At 45.3% G+C, this 11931-nt stretch overlaps 1 protein-coding gene across 1 annotated transcript in view; it reads left to right on the top strand.

Moving 5' to 3' along the window:
• LRIF1 (ligand dependent nuclear receptor interacting factor 1) overlaps nucleotides 1-3082 on the top strand; it is a 28306-nt gene extending 25224 nt beyond the window's left edge. Inside the window, exon 4 of the mRNA XM_068266530.1 lies at nucleotides 2402-3082. Within this exon, the coding sequence (XP_068122631.1) occupies nucleotides 2402-2842 (441 nt within the window). The 3' untranslated portion in view covers nucleotides 2843-3082. The remainder of the gene's footprint in view (nucleotides 1-2401) is intronic.
• The last annotated feature ends 8849 nt before the right edge of the window (nucleotides 3083-11931 follow it).

Here is an 11931-nt window from a genome sequence, read left to right on the forward strand (position 1 = left end):
GACCATCCATTCACGTTTTCTGCGTCTAACAAAGACACGCTGGTTGGAACCAAAAATCTCAAATTTGGACTCATCAGACCAAAGCACAGATATCCACTGGTCTAATGTCCATTCCTTGTGTTCTTTAGCCAAAACAAGTCTATTCTGCTTGTTGCCTGATTCACACAGTCTCCTCTTAACAGTTGTTCTACAGATGTGTCTGCTGCTAGAACTCTGTGTGGCATTGACCTGGTCTCTAATCTGAGCTGCTGTTAACCTGCGATTTCTGAGGCTGGTGACTGAGATGAATTTATCCTCCGCAGCAGAGGTGACTCTTGGTCTTCCTTTCCTTCCTTTCCGGTCCGCATGTGAGCCAGTTTCTTTGTAGCATTTGATGGTTTTTGAGAAGGCACTTGGGGACACTTTCAAAGTTTTCCCAATTTTTCGGACTGGCTGACCTTCATTACTTAAAGTATTAATTGCCACTCGTTTTTCTTTACTTAGCTGCTTTTTTCTTGCCATAATACAAATTCTAACAGTCTATTCAGTAGGACTATCAGCTGTGTATCCACCTGACTTGTCCACAATGCAACTGATCGTCCCAACCACATTTATAAGGCAAGAAATCCCACTTATTAAAACTGTCAGGGCACACCTGTGAAGTGAAAACCATTTCAGGTGACTACCTCTTGAAGCTCATCAAGAGAACGCTAACAGTGTGCAAAACAGTAATCAAAGTAAAAGGTGGCTACTTTGAAGAACCTAAAATATGACATATTTTCAGTTGTTTCACACTTTTTGGTTATGTACTGTACTTCCACATGTGTTAATTCATAGTTTGGATGTCATGAAAATAAAGAAAACTCTTTGAATGAGGTGTGTCCAAACTTTTGGTCTGTACTGTATATGCATTTTATCCTTAAAGGACTTCCGAGGCCAAATTTAGAAAAAAAAATTAAAAAAGTTAGATACCTGCATCAGTTTGTAAGACACTGAGGATGCCATCTGCGCCGTTCCACCGGGTCCCCGACGCTTAATAGACAAGACAAGACAAGACAAATAACATTTATATTGCGCTTTTCTCCTTGCGGACTCAAAGCGCCAGAGCAGAGCAGCAGCCACTAGGGCGTGCTCTATTGGCAGTAGCAGTGTAAGGGAGACTTGCAAAAGGTCTCCTACTGAATTAATAGCCCCCCGAACGGCTCCTGACCGCACGGCCTGGGTCGGCTCTCCTGCCTGCACAAAGATGGCCGCCGGAGCTGGCCGCGGCTGCGCAGTCCGCATAGCCGCGAGTGCGGCTGCGCAGCTCTAGGGCCAACCCCCGTTCCACGCTACAGGAAACGTGGATCGGGGTGTTGGACCTAGAGCTGCGCAGCCGCACTTGCGGCTATGCGTATTGCGCAGCCGCGGCCAGCTCTGGCGGCCATCTTTGTGCAGGCAGGAGAGCCGACCCGGGCCGTGTGGTCAAGAGACATTCGGGGGGCTATTGAGCGGCGGGAACGGCGTCCTCCGTGTCTTCCAAACTGATGCAGGTATCTAACTTTTTTTTTTTCTAAATTTGGCCTCGGAAGTCCTTTAACTAATAAGTTATATTTTAATAAATTTATGACGCTTACTAGTGAGTCTCCTCCCCTAGTGTTTTTTTGTTGTTGTTGTTTTTTTATATACAAAGTCATATTTTCTGTGGGGGTTTTGTGCTATAGGCTGCAATTTTCTGCAGCAGCAAGGCCTAAAATGGACTCTTAGCTCAGCATCTGGCCATGTTATCATATTTCTATACACGATTTTTAGCAGCAGAATCCTCAGTTCACATGTTGCAAAGGTAACAACTGAGCAAGAACCCGAATTACTAAGATGGTTGTTATTTGTAGATTCTTGTCTAGAGATAGATTTTAATACTTGTATTTATGGACACATTGTGGTAGGTTTTTTTGGTACCAACTAAGCCCTTTTTTTTCTGTTTGTCTTAAAAAGACACTCCGACCAAGAATTGAACTTTATCCCAATCAGTAGCCAATACCCCCTTTCCCATGAGAAATCTATTCCTTTTCACAAACAGACCATCAGGGGGTGCTGTATGACTGATATTGTGGTGAAACCCCTCCCACAAGAAACTCTGAGGACCGTGGTACTCCTAGCAGTTTCCTGTCTGTGAACCTTGCTGCATTGTGGGAAATAGCTGTTTACAGCTGTTTCCAACTGCCAAAAAAGCATGCAGCAGCTACATCACCTGCCAACAGTAAAAATGTCACCATGTGATAAATGTCAGAATGTAAATCAGGGATTTAAAATATTTTACAATGGGCAAACGCTGACTAAATAATTTATACATAATTATTGTAAAAATGAAGCACTGTTTTTATACATTATTTTCATTGGAGTTCCTCTTTAAAGTATAACTGAATTTCTTTTTTGTAAACAGGCTGAAGCTGCATTGAAAAGAAAGGCTTCTTATCCAGAAATGAGCGAAGCTTTAAAAAGGAGAAATGTTGCAGATGGGATTCTGAACTACTCAGCTCCAGAGTCCTTCTCCGGCAGTTCTCCAACATTTGCTGAGATGCCTGGGACCAACAAAAATGGCAGCACTTCTCTCTTGGTGCAGAACAGCTCTGCAGAGGCGTACACGGATCCTGTAGAGAGTGACTCTTTCTACATGGGGCAGGACATCACTGGACATTTCAGCGAAGCTGTCCTACCAAGATCAAGGTTTTACATGGAGTCCTCTGCATTCCCAGATGAAACGACCGTAGATGAGAAAATCCAGCGCCTAAAAGAAGTCCTGAAAGAGCGTGAGCAGGCTTTGGAGGTGCTGCGACGCCTAAAGAAGCCCTCCTCCCCCTCTTCTGAAACTTTTCTGGATTAATCGTAAAGCAGACTTTTTATTCCTCTGATTTAGTTTAGGTTCCCCCGGCACAAAATTGTTCTGTTTTATTGTAGAGTAAGCAAAGTTATTAGAGGATAGCGCTTAGTATGACTTTCAGTTACAGTTTTAACTTATGTTATGTATACATTTTTGTCAAAATTAAAAAAAAAAAAAAAAAATTGGGTCAGTCATCAGACCCAGAGAAATTGTGGAAAATACAACTTCTTACTGTAGACTCTTCACCGTTTTTCTTTGTCTTTTTGTGGATTTAACATGGAACGCATTCGGATTGGTTATCAGTCTAAAGGTGGCCACACACAATACATTTTTTTTATATTTCTTTTCAATTCGGGAATTACAATCAATTTTTCTTAATTGTAGCAGTTGAAATTTCTGAACAATGTTTCACACATTTGTAACATTTTTACCCAATTATGAAAAGTAATTGACATTCTGTCATACACCATTCAAATTACCAAACAAGTTGGTCAGAAAAATCAGCTGCTCCCAATCTACTTTTTTTTTTTTTTTTTTTAAACAAAAGGGAAATTTGGTCAATTTCTCGAATGAATCTGTCCAGCTTATCGTGTTATTGAATTGCTGTAAAATTGGATAATTTTATTTGTATCATGTGTGGCCACCTTTAGGAAAACTCCAGGGAGCAAAGGGGATTGCAGTGGGATAGTACGTGTGATGCATCTTACTGCAGTATGGGTGGAAGTTAGTGCGGCTGTTCTATCCATACTCGCCCAGGGATGAAAATGAAATTGGCTGTAGCTGAAATGTTGCTGAAATCACTTGATTCTAATTACACTGCCTCTGGTCTCCGGCAACCCTTGAACACAACCCCCAATCTCTCCCCATCCTCTGGCTGCATTGCTCGTTTACAACTTCCCAACAAACACATTTGTGATTCAACTACAGACTACCATATGAATCTAACTAGAAGGGCTATCAGTAGTGTTGGGGGAACAGTGTTCGCCACTGTTCAGGTTCTGCAGAACATCACCCTGTTCGGGTGATGTTCGAGTTCGGCCGAACACCTGATGGTGTTCGGCCAAACCGTTCGGCCACATGGCCGAACTAAGAGCGCATGGCCGAACGTTCGGCTAGCGCTGTGATTGGCCGAACGGGTCACGTGGTTCGGACCCGAACTCGCTCTGATTGGCCGAACTGTCACGTCATATCTCCGCCATTTGTCTGTGGGTTTAGCTTTGGGTAGGCAGGCAGGGTAGTTCGCGCTCCAGCCACGCTAGCCAGGGTCACACCGCTTGCTCAGCCACACTATATAGCATTGTGTTTACTGCCACTCTGTGTACCTCGCTCAGCCACACTATATAGCATTCTGTTTACTGCCACTCTGTGTCTGCTGGAAATAGTAGTACACCGCTCGCTCAGCCACACTATATAGCATTCTGTTTACTGCCACTCTCTGTACCTCGCTCAGCCACACTATATAGCATTGTGTTTACTGCCACTTTGTGTCTGCTGGGAATAGTAGTACACCGCTAGCTCACCCACACTATATAGCATTGTGTTTACTGCCACTCTGTGTACCTCGCTCAGCCACACTATATAGCATTGTGTTTACTGCCACTCTGTGTCTGCTGGGAACAGTACTACACCGCTCGCTCAGCCACACTATGTAGCATTATGTTTACTGCCACTCTGTGTACCTCGCTCAGCCACACTATATAGCATTCTGTTTATTGCCACTCTGTGTCTGCTGGGAATAGTAGTACACCGCTCGCTCAGCCACACTATATAGCATTTTGTTTACTGCCACTCTGTGTATCTCGCTCAGCCACACTATATAGCATTGTGTTTACTGCCACTCTGTGTCTGCTGGGAACAGTACTACACCGCTCGCTCAGCCACACTATATAGCATTGTGTTTACTGCCACTCTGTGTACCTCGCTCAGCCACACTATATAGCATTATGTTTACTGCCACTCTGTGTACCTCGCTCAGCCACACTATATAGCATTGTGTTTACTGCCACTCTGTGTCTGCTGGGAACAGTAGTACACTGCCGCTCACTCAGTCACCCCATTACTATATAGCATTGCTGGGATCTGTAGTACTCTGCTCACCCACCCATACCATTGTACTGCCAGTCACTGTGTATTTTGCTGGGATCTGTAGTACTTCCCTCACCGTCAACCACTATATAGCATTGCGTACTCTGCCAGTCAGTGTGTATATTGCTGGGATCAGTAATACTCCACTCAACGTCAACCACTATATGAGCTCACCATGAGTTCCTCAGAGACCTCCGCTGTGAGCAGCACTCCCAACAACAGCAACAGCCAACGCCCCACGCAAGCTATAACATCCACCCCAGCAGCCAGTGGTCAGCAGCAGCCCTCCCCGGAGGAGAACGTTGTGTCCATCGGTCCGGCGCCAGAGCGATTATTGAGGGCTGCCATTGAGGAGATGATGGGGCCTGATGTGGAGGAGGAGGTCGGGCTCAGGCCAGCATCCCAAGTTAATGTTGAGGACGATGAGGGGCCTGTGTCTGGGGATGTTGGGGTGGCAGAGGTGGTGGGTGGGTCAGACTCAGGAGAAGAGATGTATGATGATCGGGACCATCTGTATGTGCCTCAGAGTCCGACCCCGGAAAACATGTTGTATCGTGTGTTTAGGTACTAAAATCTGCGTTCCCACTTCCCAGTACTGCCCGGGTCCACGGATCCATATAATTTTTTGGGCAGCACTATCAAACTGTGGTACTATGAGTGAGTTGCCATGGTCCTTCTGTGCTGTCACACTCACCGTCTGTCTGCAGATGGATTGTTCAACACAGCTACGCCATCTGACATGTAGTCACTGATCACATTGGTGTTGGAGGACGTGGAACTGCCCGATTGCTGTTCTGTGGGCTGCTGCATGGGTGTCAGAAAATGTTCCCACTCCAAGGACACTGCCAATACCATTCCCTTTTGGGCACTAGCAGCAGCTTGTGTTCTTTGCTGCCCTCCTGGTCCTCCTGGGTTTGCTGAAGTCAGTCTGTCGACGTACAACTGGCTAGAGAAGGAGGAGGATGTCAATCTCCTCTCTAAAGTCTCCATCCTCAAGGGCCTGCTGGAATTGTTCCATTTTTGACCTGTCTGACACTTTCTTCAATCAGTTTTTTAACATTGTGTTTGTATAAACCCAGTAATTGGTGTTGTCCAGAATAATGAATAATAATGAATAGTGAATAATGCGTGGGCCGCGTTCAATGCAGTCTAGCATGAATTGAGCCATGTGTGCCAGAGAATCCTGCCAGACTCCTCTGTCTTCATGTTCTTGTGAGCGTTGTGATTGTTGTGATGCACCATATTCGTCACCAGCATCACTTTCTTTCTCTTCTGCTGTCCATTCCCGCTAAATTGTGGAAGTCCAACGTGCACCGCTCTGTCCCTCGGCAGTGGGGGCATCCAATTCCTGCTCCAACTCCAGCTGTTCCTCGTCCTGTTCTTTGTCATAGCTGGGACCAGCGTTTCCTGAGGCAGGTTGCCTGATGTTGGTATCATCACGCTGATCGTTTTCATCTTCAGATTCCCCCACTTGCATCATGCCAGCGGTTTCCATCTTCAACATTGATTTCTTCAGTAAACACAGCAGTGGTATTGTAATGCTGACTGTAGAGTTGTCACTGCTCAGTCACAAGCAACGTGAATTGCTCAAAATTTTGGAGGACTTGGCAGAGATCCAACATGGTGGCCCAATCAGATCCACAGAAGCTTGGTAGCTAGCTGCTGGAATGCGCCTCGGCACTGCGCAAAAGCGTGCTAACATGTGCAGCGTAGAATTCCAGCGCGTTGGGAGGGACATCACCCAGCGAGCGATGGTGCGCTACATTGAAGCGCTCCTGCATCTCTTGGTGAGTCCTTCAGAAGCGGTACTGGACTTTAAAAAATGTTTGCTTTTTTTTTTCCTTCAACAGAAGATCTGCCACATTGGAGTGAGGAGGACGCTGCCGACCCCGACACCAAGCTGAACCCCGGCGAACTCCAAGCAGAGGATCTTCAGGAACCCTCAAGGCTTTGAGCAAGCTGAGGAGGATCAGCAGTCCCGACGAGACCTCTCCTCATATGTGACTGTGTGCAGTGGAGTAGAGCTCCCCAGAACAACCTCTCATTTGTCACTGGTCACTTTGTCACTTGTCATTTGGTCACTTGTCCAGATGATCTCGGTGCACCTCCTGCGATTCAAATTCCTGCACACATTGCTCTGGGATTTGGGTGTGATGAATGATGCATCTAACTGGCCACCAGAGGCAATTAAGGCCTTCAAAACATTGAAAGCAGCTTTCTGTTCCGCCCCCATTTTGCGTCATGTTGAGTTGTTGACGTCATGTTCATCCTCGGCCTCGCCTTGCATTTCAGTGCGAGGTGCATTTTCCACAGAAAAAGGTTGTGAATCCGGGCACAACATTTGTGGCTGTTCCATTGACCTTTCACAGGTAGAAGATTGTGGGGGTGGGAATAGCTCCTCCGAATAGCCCATTGTGTCCTGAAAACTACTCATTGCATTGCTTTGCGCACGCATTTTTTTGTCCTCATGCAAGGCCTGAGTTGCGCATGAAAGCGTGGCCTTCTCCTCCTGCGCCGCCTCCTGTTCCATCACGTCTGCTGCTGCTGGGTTAGCGTTGCCGCCCGGTCCCTGTTTATTGAACCTCTTATCTTTATTACATTTATGACTGCATGGCGGTACAAAGCATGCTATCCGCACGCTTCTTGTCCTCATGCAAGGCCTGAGTTGCACCTGAAAGCGTGGCCTTCTCCTCCTGCGCCTCCTCCTGTTCCATCACGTGTGCTGCTGCTGGGTTAGCGTTGCCGGTCCCTGTTTATGGAACCTCTCATCTTTATTACATTTATGACTGCATAGCGGTAAAAAGCATGCTATCCGCACGCTTCTTGTCGTCCTGCAAGGCCTGGGTTGTTGTGTCTCAAAGCGTGGCCTTCTCCTCCTGCGCCTCCTCCTGTTCCATCACGTGTGCTGCTGCTGGGTTAGCGTTGCCGGTCCCTGTTTATGGAACCTCTCATCTTTATTACATTTATGACTGCATGGCGGTAAAAAGCATGCTATCCGCACGCTTCTTGTCCTCATGCAAGGCCTGGGTTGTTGTGTCTCAAAAAGCGTGGCCTTCTCCTCCTGCGCCTCCTCCTCCTGTTCCATCACGTGTGCTGCTGCTGGTGCTGGGTTAGCGTTACCGGTCCCTTTTCCTGGAACCTCTTCTCTGTATTACATTTATGACTGCATGGCGACAAAAAGCATGTTACCTGTGCAAAGAAACATGACATTTTCCACATTTAAAAGACAGTTTTTCCTTTGAAACTTTACAATCAATTTTCTCAAAGTATAAGCTCTTTTTCCAATATTTTTTCCCTCTTGTACCCACTCCCAAGGTGCACATACCCTGCAAATTTGGGGTATGTAGCATGTAAGGAAGCTTTACAAAGCACGAAAGTTCGGGTCCCCATTGACTTCCATTATGTTCGGAGTTCGGCGCGAACACCCGAACATCGCGAACCCGAACATCTAGGTGTTCGCACAACAATAGCTATCAGCAAGCCACAAATCTGAAATGTGCTGGGGAGTAGGGATGGCCCTGCTTAGGAGGACTTATGGAGAAGCATGTGATCAGTCTGATCAGCTGATAGATTTGTAAGGTCCTGATTTGCTGGTCCTGATCATGTTACACCAGGAAGTCATCACAGCAAATCAGAGGCTTACAAATCTATCAGCTGATCAAACTGATCGCATGCTTCTCCATGACTTCTCCTAATCAGGGCCATCCCTACTGGGGAGCGAACAGCTGGTGGAGACCAAGACATCATGCGTTCAGCTGGGTGGATCCAAAGAGCCTCCTGTTGGGTGAGTATGTGTACTTATTCTCCCCACAGGCTAAATGAATGACATGTGGCAAACAATATGTAATCAATAACACAATTATCTCAAACTATCATAGAAATATAATCTTTATTAATGGAGAACAATACATATAAAAACAATTAAAAACACCAAGTTCAGCACATGTGGACAATATAATACACTGTAATATGAGTAGTAATACATAAATCTCACAATGATCAATACAAAAATATATATACACCTGGGGTCTAACGGAAAGAATATGGATATAATCACCTGGGCCACAAACACTAATGTCCTTAACAAACACACATAGGAAGTGATGACCTACTACAGGTAAATGGTGTAGAAAACTGTAGGTGTAATAAACATGTGTGGACAAGGAAGTTGGTGCCCAGCACCTCCGTAAAACTAATGCAATATGAAGACTATCTTACCAGAAAGACACCCCAGGAAATAAACGTCCACTGTGCTGTCCCTCACATGTATCGCAGCTGGACTGCTGCTTCTTCCTCTGAAGAAGCAGCAGTCCAGCTGCGATACATGTGAGGGACAGCACAGTGGACGTTTATTTCCTGGGGTGTCTTTCTGGTAAGATAGTCTTCATATTGCATTAGTTTTACGGAGGTGCTGGGCACCAACTTCCTTGTCCACACATGTTTATTACACCTACAGTTTTCTACACCATTTACCTGTAGTAGGTCATCACTTCCTATGTGTGTTTGTTAAGGACATTAGTGTTTGTGGCCCAGGTGATTATATCCATATTCTTTCCGTTAGACCCCAGGTGTATATATATTTTTGTATTGATCATTGTGAGATTTATGTATTACTACTCATATTACAGTGTATTATATTGTCCACATGTGCTGAACTTGGTGTTTTTAATTGTTTTTATATGTATTGTTCTCCATTAATAAAGATTATATTTCTATGATAGTTTGAGATAATTGTGTTATTGATTACATATTGTTTGCCATATGGATGGCTTTTCTCTTTTGATGTTAGTGGTTGATTACATCCTAGGCAATGTTATTTAGGTGGCTCTTTTGGTGTTTAATTTAAATGAATGACATGCTGATCTTTGTGTCTTAACTCCTGGTGGATTTTGTGCTCATCCATTGGCCTGTTATGTTTTCTCTTCAAATTTTCTTTCCCAGACTATTTTTCTTTTGCATGGGTTACTTTTTTTTCCTTTTGTATCACAGTTTTCTTAAAGGACACATGACGTGAGATGCACATGAAGACTGCCATATTTATTTCCCTTTAAACAATACCAGTTGCCTGGCTGTCTTGCTGATCCTCTGCCTCTAAAGCTTTTAGCCATAGACCCTGAACAACCATGCAGATCAGGTGTTCTGGATTGTCTGCAGGGGCGGACTGGCCAGGGGGGAAGGGGAGCAATCTCCCCCCAGGCTGCCTTTCATTCAGTGATTTAGGGCTGGTGCAGTGTCTGGTGTATTCAGGTTTGTTGTTGTAAGACAATGTGAAACACTTGGCTAGCTGATAAAAGTGCAATTAGAGGGCAGGCAAGCTGGTAAATATACACAGCATGATGCAGAGCTTGCCTGGAGGGTCCATGGGCAAACATCTGTCTTGTTTCTCCCCATTGTTATGACTGCATTTGTGGATAAGGCGTTAAACAAGTTGAAAAGTTTTTGACAGTCCCTGGACTCCAGGAGAGCTGCTATCTGGCTTGTGTGCGAGACTGGCGGGGACAGGAGTCATTATAGGCAAGTAGCCTCTGTGTGATGTGAGACTGCAATACAGCTCTGCTCCATCTCAGGCTATTCTCAGTCTCTCTCCACTCCTCCTCTCTCTGGGCTAGTGCACGCCAAAATCTCAATAGCAATCGCTAGCAATTTGCAAGTGCGATTTTGTGAAGCGATTTTTGAATGAATCGCTCCCAAAAATACTACATGCAGGGTGTTTGCGATTTTTTTTTTTTTTTTTAATAAAAATCACAATGCTGCTGTGAGAACACTGTCATAGGGTAACATTAGCCAAGCGCTTTTCAAATCACCGTCGATTTGAAAAACGCTCAGAAGCACTCTTGGTGTGCAGCAGCCTCCTTCATTCACCTTTGTTTCCCTCTTTCCCTAGAGCTGGCTGTGTGTTCTTGTCATACAGGAAAGCTAAATAAAAGTGCAATCCTGGTGAGGCAAATTATTGATATTATTATTATTATTATTTAGTATTTATATAGCGCCACCATCTTCCGCAGCGCTATAAAAAACGTATTGTCTTGTCACTTAACTATCTTCTTCCTTCTCTTTCAGCTTTTCTCTCCTCACCGTTTCTCCCCTTCTCTGCATAAGGTCTCAGACACGCTATAAGCGCTTTTCTGAGCGATTTTACCGCAATCATGATTTTACCATGATTTTAATGTAAGTCAATGGAAGCCCTTTTTAAAAATCTCTCCGAAAGTTCTGATGGCTAATAAAAGCGCTTATAGTGTGTCTGAGCCCCTAGTATTTGTATGCTGCGGGTAAGTTGGGTGCCAGGAGCGCCGAATGATGGCTCTAACTGCTGCCACTAAACTCCCTGGCGGTGTTAAATACTATTCCCCCTCCGAGTCGTCTCAACTCTGAGGGAGGTGTAATTTGGGGTACGGCTATCACCAGAGCCCCGAATTTCCCTTACGCGCCCCGCGCAGCATATTATTGCTGCTATGGGTCTCCTAATTTGGGTAACCGGTGCTGAGCGCCGTGCACCAAAACCACCTGCTTTGCCTTCTCTCTCCTCTCTCCAATCTTGTTGTTAGAAACCATAATCTAAAGCTGGCCATACATGCATCAATTGTTACGGACAGATTCTTTCACTATGATCGACTCCTAATGGCTTTTCCACCTGGCAGTACTGAGTATGGATGTGGCCTATAGGGTTTCATACTATAGTAAAGTGGGTCGTGGGCAGGCAGTGATTCACTGCCACTGACCACCAATTAAAAGCAGGTAAGCAAGGCATGGATGTTGGGGGGGAGTGAGAACAGTGATGGAAGGAGGGGTATTGAAACTTTGGAAATTAGCATTAACCAGGCAGGGAACATTGTGCCAACAGGAAGGTCAATAAGGATGTGTCTGGTAATGGGAGAGGGGATATCCGAGGTGGAAGAGGGGCATATTTGAGGGATTAGTAGAGATGGTGGCGAAGGGGAGGACATAAGAGTATGTGGGGTGGGGGGGAGGAATGAGCTTTGAAAAATTAAAGTGGCCATACATCTGTT

This window comes from Hyperolius riggenbachi, chromosome 2 (genome assembly GCF_040937935.1).
Source record: "Hyperolius riggenbachi isolate aHypRig1 chromosome 2, aHypRig1.pri, whole genome shotgun sequence".
In the NCBI taxonomy this organism is placed as follows: Eukaryota; Metazoa; Chordata; class Amphibia; order Anura; family Hyperoliidae; genus Hyperolius; species Hyperolius riggenbachi.